At 35.0% G+C, this 21,934-nt stretch overlaps 1 protein-coding gene and 1 long non-coding RNA gene across 28 annotated transcripts in view; one reads left to right on the top strand and one right to left on the bottom strand.

The window, feature by feature from the left end:
* LOC141407652 (uncharacterized) overlaps positions 1 to 21,934 on the bottom strand; it is a 109,623-nt gene that overhangs the window by 2,555 nt on the left and 85,134 nt on the right. The window lies entirely within an intron of this gene.
* Positions 1 to 21,934, top strand: part of MINDY3 (MINDY lysine 48 deubiquitinase 3) — an 81,545-nt gene that overhangs the window by 11,210 nt on the left and 48,401 nt on the right. For 19 of the 27 annotated variants that reach the window (XR_012417502.1, XR_012417501.1, XR_012417499.1 and 16 more), the window contains exons 2-8: positions 236 to 315; positions 5,490 to 5,550; positions 7,151 to 7,324; positions 10,436 to 10,487; positions 11,398 to 11,512; positions 14,103 to 14,176; positions 15,014 to 15,093. Coding sequence is in view for 10 of the 27 variants with exons in the window: in XM_005564713.4 (XP_005564770.1) it covers positions 236 to 315; positions 5,490 to 5,550; positions 7,151 to 7,324; positions 10,436 to 10,487; positions 11,398 to 11,512; positions 14,103 to 14,176; positions 15,014 to 15,093 (636 nt within the window). In the remaining 17 variants the exon portion in view is untranslated. Of the gene's footprint in view, positions 1 to 235; positions 316 to 5,489; positions 5,551 to 7,145; positions 7,325 to 10,435; positions 10,488 to 11,081; positions 11,174 to 11,397; positions 11,513 to 14,102; positions 14,177 to 15,013; positions 15,094 to 21,934 lie in introns of those variants that run through there. The other 8 variants (XR_012417503.1, XM_045399626.2, XM_074001120.1 and 5 more) reach the window with 6 other exon arrangements.

Here is a 21,934-nt window from a genome sequence, read left to right as displayed (position 1 = left end):
GGAGTTCCTGGGTGCAAAATTGTGTGGGTATATGTACTCTTACGTACATTCTGGGGTGGGGGAGCATAGGTTCTATTGATTTTTTTTCCAAAAGGTTCCTTAATCTGCATCTCATGACTTGAAGGTATTTTGCTGTTGTGATAAGTGATGGTTCTCAAAGCAAAGTACATGAAAGATTCTTTTAGCTGCTACTTGAATTATATTTTTAATCTTTGCTACTTGCTTTCATTTTTAGGGTTTGTGTTTAGTGAATCAGAGGGATCTGCATTAGAACAGTTTGAAGGTGGCCCCTGTGCTGTTATTGCACCTGTTCAGGTAACATAGACTCCTTTACCAACTCCTTAGAGGGACATGTTGAAATCTTTCATACTTGTTGTTTTTTAATGTCTGTACTCCATATAGTAATTATGAGACATGATCAGTTAACTCTTAAATTTTGCTCTTGTAAATTACAATAAATATCCAAAACAAAAATGAATTCAGAATATTGATGAGTTGCACAACACTAGCCTTTTGACTATATTTTCAAGGAAAGATAATAGGTGTTTCGTGACTTTGAGAAAATTAGGAAGTTTCTTGACATCTTTAATATAGAGATCCTATTAAGTAATAACATGTTATACTTTAGATAGGTACAATCGCTGTAATTGTACTATTTTCATTTGTTCAGTCTATAAAAGTTATTTTCTTAAAGTTGAAGATTTCATATTTTTATAGCCTATAACTTTTTCAAATTTGAAATAAGTTGGCAGCTTATACTATTTTATGCTATAACTTTGACTTTTCTGATTGAAATTTATAACAACTGATTTCAAACAATTTCAAAAACCAAATGTTTTTCTTTGCACAAAACATAGGATTTATCAAAATGTCTTTATTTGATTTGGAATCTTGATGTGTTACATTGTTTGAATTTCAAAGGCTGATTCACTATAAACTATTAAACTGTAAAAACTAAGAATTGAATTCTCAGTTTACTACAGTACTGATGTCTGTGAATGACAGTGTCACTTTAGAACTGTTATAAAAGAACTGTTATGAAAATTACAGCTAATTTATTGTTTTAACCATCATGTTTTGAAAATATATATTTAATGTGGCATTTATTATTCTTTGGGTATAAAGAATGCATTCTGGCTGGGTGCAGTGGTTCACGCCTGTCATCCCAGCACTTTGGGAGGCTGAGGTGGGTGGATCACAAGGTCAGGAGATCCAGACCATCCTAGCTGACATGGCGAAAACCCCATCTCTACTAAAAATACAAAAAATTAGCCGGACGTGGTGGCAGGCGTACGTAGTCCCAGCTTCTTGGGAGGCTGAGGCAGGAGAATGGCGTGAACCCGGGAGGCGGAGCTTGCAGTAAGCCGAGATTGTGCCACTGCACTCCCCTGGGTGAAAAAGCACACTCTGTCTCAAAAAAAAAAAAAATGCATTGCTAAACTGTTGGCTACAAAGTAAATTGTTTCTCAGAAGTTATACTCTATATATTTACATTGCTAAAAATACATTTTTGTAAAGAAAAAAATTATGGTTGATTCGAAAATATATCTTTTATAGATCTTTTTTTTTTTTTTACATTAGGAGAATTTTTTTAAAATGAAGAAAAATTTGAATGTCCGAATCTTGCCTTGGAATTATGGAAAGTGAAGAATGAAATTTAACTATAAATTAGCAATTATAGCTGTTGTACTGAGTGACTGAAACAAATTTTGGTTATTAGTAGGAATGTTATCTGAATTTGAAGATTCCTTTGTTGTGTCCATATGTAAATTAGATTATATAAATACTGCCCCTCTTAATCCGTAATAGCATGGTTTTTATTGCAAGTAGTGCATGAATATAGTTAAATGGAGGGTATACCACAGGAGTTTCCTGTTTTGTAAAATACAGTATATTTCAGTAGTGGTAGTTATTTTTGCAAGTGGGGTGCTATGCAGTGATGGTTATATTCAAAATCCTGAACCTACTTTTCTGTATCTTTGAGTGGTAATTAAGTTTAAGAATCACGGCCGGGCCACCACGGCTCACGTCTGTAATCCCAGCACTTTGGGAGGCTGAGGCAGGTGGATCACCTGAGGTCAGGAGTTTGAGACCAGCCTGGCCAACGTGGTAAAACCCCATCTCTACTAAAAATACAGAAAGTAGCCGGGTGTGGTGGCAGGCGCCTGTAATCCCAGCTACTCGGGAGGCTGATGCAGGAGAATCACTTGAAACCAGAAGCTGGAGGTTGCAGTGAGCCGAGATCATGCCACTGCACTCCAGCCTGGGCAAAAGAGTGAAATTCCATCTCAGAAAAAAAAAAAGAATCACATAGGCCAGGCACAGTGGCTCACACCTGTAATCCTAGCACTTTGGGAGGCTGAGGCAGGAGCATTGCTTAAGGCCAGGAGTTCAAAACCAGGCTGGGCAACATAGTGACAGCCCTGTTCTTAAAAAAAAAAAAAAAGAAAGAAAAAATTAGCTGGGCATGGTGGTGCACACTTGTAGTCCTAGCTACTCAAGAGGCTCAAAGGAAAGGGTCTAAGCTCAGGAGTTCAGGGCTGCAGTGAGCTATGATCATGCCACTGCCCTCCAGCTTGAGCAATAGAGCGAGACCCCATTTCTAAAAAGGAAAAAAAAAGAGTCACGTAAAGTTTTATTTATTTACTTATTTTATTTTATTTTATTTTATTTTGAGATGCAGTTTTACTCTTGTTGCCCAGGGTGGAGTGCCATGATGCAATCTCGGCTCTCCCAGGTTCAAGTGATTCTCCTGCCTCAGCCTCCTGAGTAGCTGGGACGCACCACCACACCAGGCAAATTTTTTTGTTTTTTTTTGTTTTTTGTTTTTGAGATGCAGTCTCGCTTTTTCTCCCGGGCTGGAGTGCAGTGGCGCAATCTCGGCTCATGGCAAGCTCCTCCTCCTGGGTTCACGCCATTCTCTGCCTCAGCCTACCTAGTAGCTGGGACTACAGGTGCCCGCCACCACGCCTGGCTAATTTTTGTATTTTGTAGAGCTGGAGTGTCACCGTGTTAGCCAGGATGGTCTCGATCTCCTAACCTCGTGATCCACCCGCCTTGGCCTCCCAAAGTGCTGGGATTACAGGTGTGAGCCACCGCGCCAGGCCACACCCAGCTAATTTTTGTATTTTTAGTAGAGATGGGGTTTTTCCATGTTGGCCAGGCTGGTCTCGAGCTCCTGACCTCAGGTGCTCCACCCGCCTTGGCCTCCCAAAGTGCTGGGATTACAGGCATAAGCGACCGTGCCTGGCCGAGTCACGTACACTTTGTGAAGAATTTTGTGTGTATTAATATTTCAGTTTCAAAGTCAAAACTAAGTTATTAAAGATGACTAGAAGTGAGCAAGTACATATATTAAAACTTTTTTAGAGTATAAAAATTAGAGCATAATACCTTTTAAAAAGAATAGGCAAAATAATGGAACCAAATAGCTAATATAATCATAGACCTCATTACCTGTAACAATTTACCCAGAATTTATCACACCAGGAATAAAGAAGGAACTAAGATCAGTGGTGAAATAAAATAAAGTTTGATAAATCCCATCCAGATGACTTGTTAGCACTTTGAGGGGAAGATAAGTTTAGATCATTTTGTACCATATATCAAATATATTTTTGGAATAATATTTAACCATAAGAAAACTTAATTTATCATCAACACTCTAAGAGAAACAGTGACTTCCAAACTAATAAATATTTTCATTAAATATTAGCAATAAAGGGATATTGTCTTTCTTATATAAATAACTTGTAGAAGTTAATTAGAAAAACACTAAGATTCAGGGGTGAAATGGGCATAGATGTGCAGTTGTAACAGGTGGAATGATGCTTTACGGCCAAAGAATCAGGATGCTCACCCTCACTGGGAAGCCAGAAAAGTAAAAATAAAACTGTAACTAGATTCTATTTCTTACTTTTTCTCATCTTTAAAAATAAAATTACAAATGCCAGTGCATGTAAGGGTGGGACGATGCTGGCACACTCATATACTGCCATATAGTACAAATTTGTACTTTGATTTTGGGAAGGAATTTTAAGCTATAATTGGAACCATGACAATGCAGATTCTGATGCAATAGTTGTGTTTCTGTGAATCTTTTCTAAAGAAATATTTAATATGGAAAAAGTTGTATTTAAGAAGGAGCTTATATATTAAAGTAGCAAAAAAATTGCAAGCAATGTGATGCGCAATAGTGTAATTTAATAAGTAAATTTTGATAAATAGCTTGATAGACAAGTAGTGATTAAGAATTATACTTATGAATTCTGTAGAAAAACAGAAAATACATTAATATGCCCATTATGATTCACTTGTAATAAAATTAAAACTAGGTATTAAAAAACATGGGAAGGAAGTATGTCAGAATGCTAACAGTAGTTATATTGGCAGTGAAATAATGAATCTCCCCATCTCACTTCTAAAATGTTGTGATGTAGTTATACTGTTCCACTTGATGGTTGTTGCCATTTTGGGGAAAAATCAGAAGCACTTGATTACAGTATTTGTAGACTTTATGCCTATGTAAATGGAATATTACTTAGTTTTTTGTTGTAATACCTTGAATTGTTTATTGGTGCCAGGTACTGTGCTAAGTGCATTACATAGATTTTCTCATATAATCCTCACTATAACCTTTTAAAGTTTGTACAGTTATTTTTAGTTAGTAATATTGGAGCCAGGATTCAAACTTAAGTTTGCCTGATTAAAAAGCAGTCTTCCTAATCTGTACACTAATACTTTCAAACACAGGTGAGGAAAAGTCATCATTGTAACCTGTTTTTCTTGGACCTGCCCTCTAGAGATTCAGATAGAGTAGGTGGAGCCCAAGAATCTGCAGTTTAAACAAGTCAGGTGACTGGGATGTAGCTACTGTTGAACTACAGGTTGAGAAGGAGACACTTCCCTATGCAGCTTTTTATCAAATAGCCAATGTAACATCATTGACTCGCTTAAGGGGAAGTTTAGAAATCCATTTGTCTTTTCTTCTGAATCTTGTAGCTTTTTTAGTTAATCTTGAGCTCCCGATAATAAAGTGGTGACTGTAAAGGTGTTACTTTTGTGTCATAGATGAAGGCGAAGGGAACAGAACCACTTTTATATTTAGATTTCTTTTACCTGGAGGAATCTAAATGAAATGTAGACTTGTTCCTGTTCTACAGGGCTTTCACTTTGTGAATAGAGGAGTAAGTTTCTGTGCTTTTCAGTTATTCTGTTATGTGAGTGAGTTCTTCTACTTGTCAGAAAATATGTACTGTGGAAGAAGAAGAATTTTATGAATCTAGAATCAAGTTTATAGTAGTATACTCTGAATAAATAACTCTGCACAGTTTCTGTCAAATGTGAGGGGAACCCATTTGGTATCTTTACAGAACTAGTCAAAAGATTAGAAAGGCGGTACAAATGATTGTTTTCCGTTTTAAAATTGAAGAATGATATGATGTATGGTTATAATGCATTTCACTAATTATTGCTTCAATTGTGTGAAGGCATTTCTTTTGAAGAAGCTCCTGTTTTCTTCTGAGAAGTCTTCTTGGCGGGATTGTTCAGGTATGATAGCTGTCTTTTAAAAACTTCTGCTTCATCCTCTGCTTTAATAGAGATGATCTATGCAGGATTCATTGGCAGTAGTTTAATTACAATTATCTGAGAAAATTAAGTATCAATGGGATTTTTTTTTTCCTGAGGTTTCCTTTTTAAATGTTTTAGAAAGTGTCGTGAACAGTGACTTCATATTTCCAAATTTGGTTTTCTAACTGGGTGTTATAAGACATGATGGTATAATTAAGGGAAAAACCTTTGGCTTCTTGCTAAAACATGGTGCATTTCCTAGAACTGTTAGGTGGCAGCATACAATAAAGAATAGTCATTTTTCTTTTTTGGTCTTACTTAGCTGTGGGCAGTACCTCAGAATTATCATTATATTCCTGCATGTTTTAGTATAATGCCTTACACAATGCAAATACTGCAAATAATTTTGGATGAAGTTGCAAATGAAGCTGTCATAGCTTCTGTAACATGAGCTTCTGTACCCAGAGAGATGTGATGCCACCTTATAATAAGAATTTGCATTCCACGTGACAGTTTACAAAGATCTTTGCTTCACGTACACAATTTCCTGTGAACCTCACAATACCTTCTGGAAGAAAGTAGGACAATTACAATCCCAGTTTTGTATCTAAGGATGTAACAGCTTACATTCCAAACCATGACTATAGAATCTACTAATGATTTTGAATTTAAGAGGTAAAATATCACTTCCATAAGTTTTAAATTAATAGGTGAAATAGAAAAAAAATTTTAGTAGAGAAGAAACTATTTGAGATACTATTGTTGAACTTTTAATAAAATTTATACTGTTTCTTACACAGAACTATATTCACTTTGATAAAATATTTGTAAAGCGTTGTCATAAGTGTCATAAATACTGTGGTGATTATAAGGTGAACAACATCGTTCCTGCCTTTAAAGAACTGTTAATCCATTAGGAGAGATAGAAACCTCCTTACATCATACAATTTTTGAAAGCTTCAGAAAGTGATACTACTTCTTGAGAGTAATACTGCTTGAAAAGAGAGTGCGGCTAAGGTTCTTCAGAAAGAGATGGTCTGAGCATTTGCGCTATTTTCTGTCAAATCTGTATTCTAACCGCTGGCGTCTGCTGATGTAATGCATTGTGGTAACATAGGTGCTGACAGTATCTCATCTCACTGTTATCCCTTTGGGACAGGGTGGTCCAGGACTTGAGACTAATTCAGAAGTGAGGGGAGAAAATAGAGGTCTCAACAAGCCTTTCCATTGTGCTCAGTTCTGCAGTAAAGGAAACCTCATGGCTTAAATGCTGCAGTTGCTAAAGGTTTAAGAAAGTGATGATCAGTGTCAGATTGTGATTTTCATAATGTTTAATTCTGCATTTTTCAGGATTCTTTTTCTACTTGATGGTTTTATTTGGATGGCTTTATTTAAAGTGATATTTCAATCCACAAACACATTGTTTTTCTAAAATATAATTTAACATCTATTTAGAGATTTTTTCCCTGTTTTTAAAATGCTTGATTTTCATCAACACATTCTTACTATTGTTATTCATGGCAGAATTTTTTTTTTTTTCAGAGGAAACCGTTATAACTTATGCTTTGGTTATTTTTAGAGGAAGAACAGAAGGAACTCCTTTGTCATACCTTGTGTGATATTTTAGAAAGTGCTTGTTGTGACCACTCTGGATCATACTGCTTGGTTTCATGGTTAAGAGGAAAGACAACTGAGGAAACTGCTAGTATTTCTGGGAGTCCTGCAGAGTCTAGTTGCCAAGTGGAACATTCTTGTAAGATACATTTTTATTTCCTGAAGTTTTTTTCTTATACCTTTGTTTTAATGAATCTATTGAATATTTTGAATAAAACATTACATTTTCATAACATGTATTCTTTTCTAGCGTAAGCTTAATTACTGAGCCTTAATATTTTTTATTTCCATTTCATTTATTTTAATTACCAGAAGATATTACTTTTTTGCAAAAAAATGCATCTCTTAAACTTTTTAAAGTGTTCTGGTTAACTTCTGCTTGATAATAATCTCTTTTGAGCTTTAGAACTCTTATTTAGAAATAATGATATACTTCAGTTTCAGATGCCTTAATGTTTGCTTTGGTATTGCAAAAAAAGTTTTTTTTGACATCAGAAAATTTCATAAATTTATCTTTACTTGCTTCCCAGAGCAAAGATGGGGACATTTCTCTTCGTTGCAAGCTGTTGCTTTTCCTTCTGAATTATTTGGATTATTTTTATACATATAGATTATTTTAAGGCAATTTTAGTTATGCCTTAAGTTTTTCATACCTTGATTTCAGATAAGTTAAATAATAGCTATTCTAATTATTCATAAAAATTATATATTCCGTGGTTTTTAACTTTTGAAAATTCTTATGTAATTGACCCGAAAGCTGCCGATGTGAAATGGAGACAGCTAGTGGTACGGAAGCTAGTTAAGAGTTGCTTTTCTGATTTGCTTTTCAGGAGTAATCTTGCTACTTGATGGTTTTTGATAATTGGTAGTCCCAAGTGCTTACGTTAAATAAGTGATTTATTCTACCCACAGAGCATCACATTAACTATCATCTCTGTGGAAATTTTTTGTAGAGAGATTACCTACCTGAAAGTACATTTCAATTGTATGTGATACACATTCTTCTTTCCATATAGTATTATCTGTAAGATGCTGTTGCCTCCCTGGACTAAAATGTCTCTGTGTTGTCAGTATCTTTTTTCTCCTACCTTTGCAGTTAAAATGCCTTAAGCCTGGCAAATTCTAATAGTAGTACATTTGCAAGGAATAATTTTGAACATTTAAACAGTTGAATGATGCTTCCTTTTGAAGCCTTTGAAACATGGCCTTTCAAAAAGAACATATTTTAGAGTTTATAATGACATTTGAAAACAACAAGTGGAAAACAGTCACAAGGATGGTAGTCCAAAGTGTCATTAAGATTGGTTTTAACACATTCTCCAGGTTTTACTGTGTGGATATAAACACACTTAATAGTTTCATTTAGGATATTAAAATTTTGAAAGAGGAATTGTTGATCTTTTGAAAAATTATTTTTGAAGATTATATGCTTAAAGCCAGTCTGTATATTGATGTGTGAGAAAATAGTAAGATCTTTTTATATAACATTTTCCATTAGTATCTTAGTAGTATACTGAGTGCGCACTATGGAATGTGCTATGCATTTCTGTAGTGATAGGTTACATTGCTGTAGGTTGAAGGGCCTTATAATGCATTCACTTTGGTACTTCAGTAACTAATTTAGATGGGCATATTATATTGAATTACGCTCCAAAACACATTTTAGTAATTTTCCAGTTTACTTTGTATCTCTTTTAAAAGTTGCCATGAAGTAAACCATATTTTAAATTTTTTAAATATTGTATACATTTGAAATACTTTGTTAACTGAAAATTTGAGAATTTACCTTAGTGACAAATGAACTGTATTTATATTACAATTTTTATTCCATGTAACAATCTATTTTACCTGTTCTTTCCTTTATTCCCAGCTATGTTCTTTTTCTTGTGTTTTATATTTTTCCACCATCCCTGCCTGCTAAGCTTTTTATTTTGCTTGCCTCTTTTCTCTAAATTATTATCTTTATGTCTACTTTTGTAGTATACCCAGTAAAACTATTTAGATCATCTAACATTGCAGAACAAATAATATAATTTGGAAAAGATTAGGTAGAGTTTTCATTTTCTGAAAGTTTTAATGTAAAGTGTTTTCCCCTCTTGTTAATATTACTTTCTCTACAAACATTAATTTCATTGGCTTATGTGGTGTGTATAGTTTTGGCTTGTTGGTAATGCACAGTTGTTCGCAGTAGTGAATACTCAGGTTCAATTTCAGTTTGTTTCCCACATAAACCAAGAGATAACTGAATCCATTTGGACTGCTAAAGATTTTAAAACGAAATATGAAACACTTACAACTAGGCTTTGGAAAGCTAGCATAATGCGACATTTTAAATTGTAAATAAAAATTTAAAATTTTGACTTCATATTGAATCAATTTTCTTAACTCACCAGTGAGAATTTATATTTGGTAGTAGTAAGTTTTGCTTTATAAAATATATGTGAAGTTATGCATTGTGATAAATAACTCCCCAGAGCCAAGACTATCTGGGCTCCAATCTCATCACTGCTGTTTAGTCCTATGTACTCTTGAGAGGATTTTTCTGTGTACCTCAGGTTCCTCTGCTGTAAAATGGAGCTTAGAGGGTTTATATGAGGATTAAATGAGGTAAGACATGTAGGGCATTTAAAAAAGGGCCTGGCACTTAGTAAACTGCTCAATAAACATTACCTCTGATTAAAATGCTTTGATTTCCTTTGATTAATAACATAATCTAAATAAGTTACTGAAAACTTTTTAACAGTTATACAAATAAATGAGGAAACAAACTTAAAGCTGTCATTGAACCTGTGTAGTTTGAGAGTGTTTTGCCTTTTTATACACGTTTGTTTAATAATTAAGCATTAAACCTTAAAATTTTATATTATGAAAAGGAAGGTTAGCTCTGATGATATTACTTGGATTTATATAATCTGAAAGATTATTTAAAAGTGCAGGACACATTATGATGTGTGAAGCACTGATTATCAGTAATTTTTCATACTTTATAAACTACCATAGCATAGCTGAACTGAAATGTCTATTTAATCACCCTTCTACATTCTCAGTATTATATCCATTTTAGTTATATTCATGATGACAAAGATGTTGAAATACAATGTTTTAATAAAGTTGAAAATAAACTGAGAATTTTAAGGGAGTAAGGAAATAGGGAAAGTTTTGATTGCTTGAAAGTATTTACAGCCTGCTGTGTGTATCTTGTGTCATTTATTTGCCATGTGTAGTGCTGAAAAGTGTCTTTTATGTATAGCTGCCTTGGCTGTCGAAGAGCTTGGCTTTGAGCGATTTCATGCATTAATTCAGTAAGTAACATTGGAACATTTAAAATACTTACTCTGTGGACACATTGCCACTTTAAGTCTGTTCATACTGTGCAAAGGTTCTTAGTTTTACATAGAAATGCGCTACTTAAACATAAATTTTAAATCCATTGCTTCAGGATTAATTTGCCTTTAAATGAAAATAGTTTGTAAATGTTTAAATTATGCTGAGTCCTTAATTAACTATCCAAATACGCTTTTTAAAAACATTAAAAAGCTTTTTCACCATTACAATGAAAAAAATCATTTTAGCTTAATGTTTTTGTGTCCTTAACAAATATAAACATTTTTAGTAGGATAAATATTAGAATTATTTCTTATTTGCCAGTATCTGTTTTCTATACCTTTTATTAAGAATGCCCATATTTTTGTTAGAGCATTTAAACTTTTTATTACAAAGTTAAAGGTAAAGATGGCTGTTGATAGAATTATGGGTGGCATTTGGTTTAAAATGCAACATTAATTTCTTTTAAAAGAAGCCGCAAATGTAAGTTATCTTTGGCATTCAGATATTTGTTAAGTAATTTCTAGGATTTAAAAAGTGAAGTGTTCTTTGTGTTTACCCCCTCTTACAAGAAGGCCACTCTATTGTTTAAATAACTGTATATTATTGAAGAATTTACTGATGCCAGACAGTTCACCTAAGAGATGAAGAGGTTCCCTGCCAAGTAGGTGTTCTTTCTTAATGATACATATCGTATATTGTGATAGTTGTCAGAAATAGCTTTTGGTTTTAGTGGCTAAATTTGTATTTGAAAAATTTAGAAATGTCCCTAAAGTTTCCTGTTTGTATGTGTATGTTTTAATGTATAAGAAAATTTAAAAATTTTCCCTTTTATGAATGTAGTTAACCTCATCATGATACCAATACTTAATTCTTTTTTTCCCCCAGAAAAAGATCATTCAGAAGTTTACCAGAATTAAAAGATGCTGTCTTGGACCAGTATTCAATGTGGGGAAATAAATTTGGAGTATTACTTTTTCTGTATTCTGTATTACTGACAAAGGTGTGTTCAAGAAAATGCTTTTTCTGCCTTTGATTAATGTTATTTAGTGCTGTTTTTCCTGCCGTGATGAGTAATTTTATTCCTGATGCTGTTTTTAAATTCTTAGAATAAAAATCTTTTACGCTGAAAATTAGTTAATTTCTGTTTCCTCAGCACTCACTCGTTACTTAAGCAGTTTCATGCTTACTTTCACCTCTGCTCTTTTGAACTACAGAGATGATCAATAATGTTCTAATTGTGAAATGCTGTCAGTTCTTCCAAATTGTGTTTCCTTTGATCCTTCTGTGTATCACTTGACCCCTTAACCCCTTCTGGAAGCTGTTTTTGACCTTCATTCCCTTTCTTGATTTCTTTTTTTTTTTTTTTTTGATAAATTACTGTTTGAGTTTTCTTTCTATAACGTCTCACGATTCTTACTTTGTTTTCTTTGATAGCTTCCTTTCCTTCTTTACCTGTTACCTCCTGCTCTTTTCTCTCCTCCTCTAAATTTTTATATTCCAGAAATTTTCTTCCCTGGATCCAGTATACCTTTTATGGATATATCATTTACTCAGGTTACCTTTATAAATAGCTATATAATAGTTCCAATATGTCCCTTTCTAGTCCTACTCTTTTTCCCCAAATACCAGTCTCATAGCTCTAGTAACGTGTTAGTCTCAGTTGACTATCCTATTATATCTATCATGTCTGAAATCAGACTTCTTTTATTTGACAAATGTTTTTTGAGCATTGACTCTATGCTAAGGACTCTGTTTGTATTAATAATATGGGATACATTTTTAGTGATATGTATTTAGTGTTGTAAAAAAAATGACACATTAATAATTCCATTATGGCAGTGTGTTTTGGCGTTTGGTGTTCTGTCTGAACCTATTAGATGGAATCAAGGGCACACTGTTTCTAGTAGGGACCATCTGACAGAGATAGGACCTTGATGCATGAGGGCAAGTTTTCTGTATGGAAAAGCTGGAGGAAATTTTTTCCAGCAGTGGGCACTGCAAGTATAAAAGTGTAAGGGATTGAGGGTATAATGCAGGTTTAGGGAGCTCTAAGTAGTTGAGCCTTAACTGCAGCATAAGACACCAGAGGCAATTGTGGAAGATGAGACTGGGCACGTATGTAAGAAAAGACTTAGAGTATGAAGGCCTTTCTACATACCCTGTGCAAAGAGTAGGTTTCATCTGCTCAGAATTGGAACACAGTAAAAAGTTTGAACAAGGGAGTGACAAGATCTTTTTGTTGATAAAAGATGTATTAAATTGGGATAGGGAGTTGTGATGGATAAGAGTTGGTGTTTGTAGTACAAGACTAGAGTCAGGAAAACTAGAAAAGTGGGTATTGAAATAAGAGAAGCCTAAACTAGGACAGGTCATGGAGTGGAAAAGAAAGGGAGCATATTTAGAAATGTAAATAAATACTTATTTGGATTATTAAGTATAAATAAGAGAACCAAAAGTGCTTAGTTGTGTAGATGTTGGGAGTAGCAGTGATAGTGGTATCTAAGATGACTGGTTTCTTATAAGTTCTTCTTGACTGTTCAGTATTCTCTAACTTTATAATGCTCAAAACGTTTGATATCTCCTGTTTCTTCTTCTTTACAGACAATAAATTATCATGCAAGTTGTCCTTCCTTGACCTGGTCTTTAAAATGATATCCGCTTCCTCATTAGTGATTGTGTCACTTGTTGATAGTATTCATCTTGACATTATCATAGCCTGATTTGTTTTGTTTACGAGGATGGCACATGCAAGAGCTCATGCTTCTTTGTTTCCCCCTGCGAGATTTAGTCATTCATTAAAAATCTTGGTTGTTAATTAATCATCTGTTTAATTGTTAGAAATGATAGAACCAACGGCTAAAGTTAAGTGAATAGAACAATGAATGGCAGTTTATCTTTGTCCTTTTTGGAATTGATGAGGTTACAATTAGTAGGTCTTCTGGTACTTACCCAGTATCTAGAACTTTTGGGAGCTGAGTGCCCTTCTGGAGGTTTAGAAAATATCAGGAAATTGGTTTTTAAGAAAAGAAGGCACTTCCTGGCCTTCTAATTTGCATTTTGTAAGTATACATTTGAATGACCAATATTTGTGAAGTAATACTTAAAATCAGAAGTAAACCTTCCATTTTATGTACCAGTTAAATAATTAAAATGCAAGTTATTTAATGTTATATCTCTATCAGTATTCATTGTGTATGTATTTACTGCAATAAGTTTTTACATGATCTAAAAAAAATCAGTTTCCTTAACAGGTTAATACTCATTTAACTTTTAAATAATTCATTTATTAAATAATTTCTCCTTTCTCCGATTAAAAGTTAATTCTCTCTCCTTGCCCCTTTAACCAACAGTACATATTTCATCCATGAGTGTTCTTTATATAGAGCCCATGAAAGAAAATAAAAGATATTTGAGGAACTACTTTTTACAGTTATCTCAAATGTCCCCCCACTTCAAATCTGAGTTACTCATGGTAGAAAAGTTACTTAAATAATTGTATTAGTTTATAGTGTAAACTAGTCAGTTTTTAAACTATCATAATTTTCATTTTCGTTTTTTGAAATAAGTCAATGAGTTCTTTGTTTCTTTAGGGCATTGAAAACATAAAAAATGAAATTGAAGATGCAAGTGAACCCTTGATAGATCCTGTATATGGACATGGCAGGTAATTAACTAAAATCTCGTCTCCTCATGTGAACTCTAGTTTTTAGAAACCTGACTTACGATAAAACATGACTGAGTCAGGTAATTTTGCTTGTCAGTGGTGTTAACAGTATAACATCTATGGATTTGAGCACTTCTTTGTTTTATGCATTGTTTGCTTGATTATGAAATGTTAATTTCATTTTATGTATGCGTTGTATTTATTGTGGCAAATATTTTGTTTTAAGATAACAGTGGGGAGGTATTTTAACAAATCCATTTATGATTTTTTAATGATAAAATTTATTCATTTTGACTTAGAAATAATTATATCTTTGTAAATGCTTCTCTGCTTGGGAGAAAAAAATTCCCAGTTTTCCTCTCGGACCACCCTCCTTCTCAAGCTTTTTATGGCTATTTTTACCAAAAATCAATGAAACAGTGATAGTTAACCTACTCTAATACATGAGTCCTTTTTAGACCTTTCTGCCTCAAAGATGAAAATTCATGTATCTTTCATCAAAGACAAAATATTAATAATTATATATTCATTTTTAAAGATTGTAAATATTAAGTAAATTATTAGTCTATCATTTTTTATCCATTTAAATATATGTTAGGTAAAGTTGTTAAATGTATGTGAATATGTAGAACACTAAATACCACTGTGCTGATATACTTAGTGATACATTTAGCAAGGCCGAATATATAAAATGGAACATGTAAGGTTTTCCCTAACTTTGTAAATTCTTACATAATTTAATGTGAAAAGTCATTACTTTATACCTTGCTATAGGAATTGTTTGATTTGGCAACTAGTTATATTCATATTTAATTGCTTTTTAATATTTATTAATAGCCAAAGTTTAATTAATCTCCTGCTGACGGGACATGCTGTTTCTAATGTATGGGATGGTGACAGAGAGTGCTCAGGAATGAGTAAGTATATTCTTTGTTATGTTGCTCTCTTTGATGAATAATATTTCAGTGGAATACAGCTGATTTTTATTCATCTATTTAATGGCTCTACATTACCTAGAAGTTAAGTGCTTTCTAATTAGAAGAATCCTTTACAGTTTTCAAGGCACCATAATGTTAAGACCATTAATCTTGAAGCCATGCGATCTTGGGTTCAAATCCCAAATGTATGACTTTAGTCAAGTTACTTCTCAAGCCTTTCATTTTCTCTGGTATAAAACTGGGATTTATGACTCTTAATATATATAAACACAGTGCATATTTATTCAGAGATAGTACTGCATTCTTTGCTTAAAATTGAGCATTACAAAGCCTCGTGATGTGAAATATTTACTTTGGGTTTTTGCCTATGTTACTTTTAATGTGCGTACTTTAAAACACAGAGCAAATTTAATACTGTCTGAGACTTTTAAACTACCAACTCTTCCACCACCACTTCCATTTCTGGTCTCAATTATTTCTTTCCTGTGGCTTCACGTGTTGCCAGGCACATTGAAATGGATCCCATTTTGGCCAATCCATTCCATTAAGGAGAGCTGATACATAACGGAATAAAATTGCCTTCAGTTTATTACTGGGTCAGTCTGAATTCATTTATTTATTCATTTAACTTAAATTGAGTAACCACAGTGTACCTCCATGAAGTATGTAGTATAGGACACGAAGCTCTAGAGTTCTCAGAGCTCACAGGCAAACAGAGCAAATATAATTGAGAAAATAATAGTTACCACTTTTTGCTCCCATTGAAGTGATTCATGATCTTCCATTTGAATTTTTCTCTAATTCCGAAATGTGTAGTTAATAACAGAAACATGAAAGGGTATAATATTAAGGAAAAATCATTAAAATTAAAACTTCAGAATTAAAAAGCACCACAGTAAAACCCATTTTACTATTTAAGAAATTTAAGAACTAAGGTCACTTCTTATTTAATTCATATGCAAAATTATTTACTTAGTGGTGAGGTTAGAATGAGAACCAAGTTTTGCTGATTTCTAATAAAGGTCAGAGTTTAAACAGTGAAATTCGTGAACAAAAACTACAAATTATCTTGCTCAGCTCTCTGTAATTGAGCTTATCCTGTTCTTCAGCCCTTATTCTGATTCATAGCTGAAAGCATTTAATCCTGTCAGTGAAAAAAAGTCTCATCTCAGTCTCTCTTGGGTAATATACAGGTTTTCTAGGTCTCTCTGTTTCGCTCTCACCTGTGATGGCTTCTGCACACTCCCCTCTTTCTTCTTCTTCCAGTTGTTTCTGGACCCTCAGGTATCTTATCTCATATGATTAGGGAAGCAATAGGTGTTCGCTGAACTTGGGTCGAGGTGCCTCATCCCACTTGACCCTCTGTCCTTGCTGCTTCTTACTGTGTGCTCTGGCCTGACCCTTCCCACACTGTCTTTAGCGCATCACTCTCTCTCACACTTGGTACCCATCAGTGTGGTTCATCTTTCCACGCATTCTCCGGATTCTCGATAGCTTATCCTAGTCCCCAAACCGGAATACTCCTCTGCCTCCCTCGGCTTTTCCTCACCCAGCCTCTCATAGACTAAGATGAGGTACCTTTCATTGGCAGGATTGACAGTCAGAATGAGGTTTCAAGAATAGGAGGCTCCATGGTCAGGTGCAGTGGCTCACACCTGTAATCCCAGCACTTTGGGAGGCCGAGGCGGATGGATCACCTGAGGTGAGGAGTTCGAGACTAGCCTGGCCAACACAGTGAAACCCCTTCTCTACTAAAAATATAAAAATTAGCCAGACGTGGTGACGCACGCCTGTAGTCCTAGCTACTCAGGAAGCTGAGGCAGGAGAATTGCTTGAACCTGGGAGGCGGAGGTTGCAGTGATCTGAGATCGTGCCACTGCATTCCAGCCTGGGCGACAGAGCGAGACTCCATCTCAAAAAAGAAAAAAGGAATAGGAGGCTCCTTAGGCAGCTCTTGCCGTGAAATCGTTACTTCCTTTACAGAATGTATTAGTCAATTATCAGTTTCAGTTCTTGAGATGTACACATACATCATTTTTGTTTCTTGAAATAATGCTTTTCAAGACTGTCATCTTGCTGTGGACCCTTTTTCTGTGTAGTTTAAAAGCCAAACTAAGCAATAACTTTGAAATAGCTAACTTGGAAAAGAAAATCGGGTATATTTCCTGCATTTTGGAATGTTTACTTGAAGCGAACTGTTTTCAATCATTAAACTTAAAAATGAGAAAAATACCCCACTTATCTTTCACTGAACTTGTTGGTTTTTCCGAGATAACACATAGGACACATTTTCTCTCCCGCTGCCAGGCTGGTGATTACTGCTAGAAAAGAAACCTTATTATCAGTTTTATTGGTTGGGCGTACTGTAAATTAATCCTACTTAACTCATTTGAACTCTCACTGCTGACTGCACATTGTAACCCTTTTTTCTACTCCTTATAACTCATTTATCTACAGCTGCTTAAGGCAGTGGATTCAAACCCCTTCTCCTCTTTATCTGTCTCTAACTTTACCTCTGCCCACACACTCTCAGCCGACTTTAGAATCTCAAGTTGTCTTTTTTCACCATATTCTTTTTTCCTGTTTTAGAAGAACTATATATCTTTCCAGAGTTACTGTTGATTCCATTTATAGTCTCTTCTATTAAATGTGACTCTCTTCCCTGGTCTACACAAAATTTAGGTGGCTTCTGCTGCTTAAAACAAAAACCGTGATGTGTAACGACCAGACAACAAAGCCTCTTTCTCTCCATCCTTTTACCAGCAGAATTTCCTTGCCTGCATTACTAAAATATTTACTCTTTATGATCTGAAATCTGTGTCATTTGCTCTTCTAAAGCAAAGACCTCACTACCTGCTAAGATCATAGCGTTTTCTTACCCCTCATTCTCCTTGAAAGTGGCACACTGCATGACTCATTTACTAACTCTGTACCACGGACAGGAATCTTTGGATTAAAATCTCAGTCTCAGCTTCTTCTTTATAAATGGGGCAGATACCTACCTCTCAGGTATACTGTGGAATTTAAATAAGATAAACTCCCATGCCATCTCACGTATGTATTATAGCACTCAAGACTAACATGTAGTGTAAGAGGCAGTATATCATAATGATTAAGTATGTTAGCTGTGCGGAATTAGACTACTGTGGTTGAAATCTCAGTTGTGCCATTTATTAAACTGTGGAATTAAACAAGATACTTCACTCAGTGCCTCTTTCTCATCCTCCAATGGGAGTGATTATCACAGGATAGTTAGAATGAGGTGAGAAAATGGCAAAAAGGATATTCATCAAGTCCTTAAACACTGTTCAATACATGTTTGCCACTGCTGCATAATGAGCACTCTTAACAACTGGTTCTCAAACTTGTCTGCACATCACAATTACCTAGGAGAAATTTAAAATCATCAATAGTTGTAACTGCCCTTTGTAGAAAATTGAAACACTCGAGGGCAAAGGTTGTTACGCAGTTTGCCATAATGTTTCTGATGTTAATTTATTCAACAAGCTTTATTTGAAAACCTGCTAGTTATTTGTACCTTACTGTCAGGTATCTAATGACTTGCTGAGTCCTCGAGATTCTCCATTCTTGAATTTTCTCTCACGGAGGCCAAGTGTACTGCAGGACGCTGCGCCATGGTGGAACAAGTAGAGACCTTGGGAGTGGTGATGGCACCAGTTAGTTTATGCCTCTGCTGTTTGACTGTGGGCAAACTACTAAGTTATCTGAGCCTCGGTTTTCTTACCTGTGCATTGAGGTTAAAAATAGACATATTCACATACGCTGCCTAGCACAAGCACAGAAATGCTAGCTGCTCTCTTTTTTTCTTCCTTTGCCAAGTCTGTTGTGGTCTCATTACTCTCACCTGTCTAGACTATCATGCTATAGCTTTCTATCTGTCATTCCACTCCAGTATATTCTACAAACTGACAGGTTAATGATTTTGTTTTACATGTCCTCTTAGGTTATTTCTCTGCTCAGTGCCTTCCGTGACTCTCTTGCTAATGCTTACCAACTACAGTTTCAGCTTCTTAGCGTTCAAGAGCGTCTGTGTTCCTACTCAACCCTATGTTTATAATCTTTTACTAGTCTCCTTCACAAATCCAGTGCCTTAATCCACTGGTTCTCAAACTTGGCTGCACATCACAATTAACTAGGAGAAATTTAAAATCACATGCCTAGGCCCTACCACCTAGAGATTGTAATGGAATTGTTCTCAGCTGGAATCTGGGCATTTATATATTTTTAAGCAAGTGATACTGTGTAGTCAGGATTAAGAACCACTGCTCTTTTCAGACAGCTAATAGTACTTTCCCCCAAATGTCCTCCTGCTCATTCCATCTGGCTCCATTAAAATATTAACTCCTACTTAATGTCTCTCCACCTACCCCTACAGCAGGAAAAGTTTTCTCCTCCCTCTGATCATATATGGTGCTTTACCTCAGTCTGCTTCATTCTATTATACCTCGCATCATAGTTATTTGTGTACATGTTCTTGTTTCTATAAACGAGGTGCGTAGGCTTTTGAGGGAAACTAAGTTTTTTCTATGGGCCAGTGTAGGCATTTTAGAAATAGGATCTTAATCTTTACAACAACCCTTCAAGGAAAGTATTACTCCGTATGTTATAAAGAAGGAAACTGAAGTCTAGAGAGGTAAAGCAACTTGCCTAAGAATTTTCAACTAGTAACAATTTAATTATAATTTTTCTTTCTATATTACCTCCTACTATGTTGTCAGAGCAGGAAATAAGTCCAGTAAATGCTGAATGAATGTATGTGTGATGTCAGTAAATGTATTTTTTTCCTAGTCTGTCTTTTGCCTTGTTTCCTTATGGTAAACATTTAGATTGTTTCCATTTTTGGCTCTAAGAAACTGCCGTAGTAAACATATTTTGTATATAAGTATTTCCGTATATATTTAAGTATATATACCTACAGGTTAGATTTCTGAAAGTAGAAAGTATATTGAAATTATAGGCATCTGTTAATTTTTTTTTTTTTTTTTTTACTTACAGCTTTGTTGAGATATTCACATATGCTTGTCACCCATTTAAAATGTACAATTCAGTGTTTTAAATATTTTCTCAGAGTTGTTTAGCCATCATCACAATCAATTTCAAAACATTTCTATCATCCCAAAAAGAAACCCTGTTCCCATTAGCAGTAACTCCTTATACTTCCTTCCACGCCAGCCCTGGCAACTGCTCATCTACTTTCTGCTCTATAGATTTGCCTGTTCAGGCTGTTTCATAGAAATGGAATCATACACTATCTGGTCTTTGGTGACTGATTGATTTCACTTAGTATAGTATTTTCATGTTGACCATGGTTTAGCATGTACCAGTACTTCACTCCTCTTTATTGATGAATAACATACCATTGCACAAATGTACCACATTTATTCATTCACCAACTAATGGACATGTGGAGTGTTTCCACTCGGCCATTATGAGTAATGCTGTGAGGAACATTCATATACAGGTTTTTATGAGATCTATATTTTAGGGTTTCTTTGCCATAGACCAAGGAGTTGCAATCCTGGGTCATACAGTAACTCATAAGGTTTAACTTCTTGAGGAACAGCTGTTAAATTTTGATAGATAATGCCAGATGTCCTTCTAAAATTTGCTTTATCAACTGGTAAAAGTATAAACTTACTCTTTCAAGTGTGTAGGAGAGTTCGTATTTTTCTGCATCCTCCCTGACACTTAGAATTGTCCATCTTTAACATTTTGTCAGTTTGTTGACAAATGATAGACTGTTTTAATTGACATTTCTCTGGTGCTCATTGAGCCTGAGCTTGATCATCTCTGCATGTGTTTGTCAGTTTTTAGTCGTCTTCTTCTGTGAATTTCCTCTTCTCATCTTTTTGGCATTTGGGGAGAAGGAGCTATTTTCTTTTGTTCGGTTTCTAGGAGGTATTTATAAATTCTCTTAGTTCTTTCTCTATTTGACCTTTGCTGCAAGTATTGTCACCCAGCCTTCTCTCTCGTTAACTTTGTTAATGATATATTTTCTTATACCCAAGGCTTTTATTTATTTATTTATTTATTTATTTATTGAGACAGAATCTCACTCTGTCACCCAGGCTGGAGTGCAGTGGTGCCATCCCAGCTCACTGCAACCTCTGCCTCCTGGGTTCAAGCACTTCTGCCTCAGCCTCCCGAGTAGCTGAGATTATAGGTATACGCCAACATGCCCAGCTAATTTGGTATTTTTAGTAGAGACGAGATTTGACCGTGTTAGCCACGCTGGTCTCGAACTCCCAACCTCAGGTGATCCGCCCGCCTCGACCTTCCCAAGTGCTGATATTACAAGCATGAGCTACTGTGTCTGACTGGCTTTCATATTTATGAGGTTAAATCATTTGGTCTTTTTTTTTATATGGCCTCTGTTTGGGCTTTTTTTTTTTTTTTCCTCCCGTTGTATCAGTTTGATGTGTCTCCCACCCCCAGATTTTTTATTTTCATTTTTTAGAGACGGGGTCTCACTCTGTCACCCAGGCCATAGTGCAGTGGTGCAGTCATAGCTCACTGCAGCCTTGAACTGGGCTCCAGTGATCCTCTTGCCTCAGTCTCCCGAGTAGCTCAGACTACAGACGTGCACCATCATGCCTGGCTCCACCCCAAGATTAAACTAATATTCTCTAGTATTTTCCAAGAATACTTTTGTGGGCTTTTTGTTTTTTAATGTTTGGCTCTTTAGTCTATCTGGATTATGTTTTTATGAATGGTATGAGTTGGGGATCTGCCTTTTGACTTTTTCTCAAAGAATTACCTAATGTCCTAATTCCAGTCAGTTCTCCACAGATAGGAAATA

This window comes from Macaca fascicularis, chromosome 9 (genome assembly GCF_037993035.2).
Source record: "Macaca fascicularis isolate 582-1 chromosome 9, T2T-MFA8v1.1".
In the NCBI taxonomy this organism is placed as follows: domain Eukaryota; kingdom Metazoa; phylum Chordata; class Mammalia; order Primates; family Cercopithecidae; genus Macaca; species Macaca fascicularis.
Note: the sequence above shows the minus strand (reverse complement) of the source record. Positions and strands in the feature narration are given on the sequence as shown.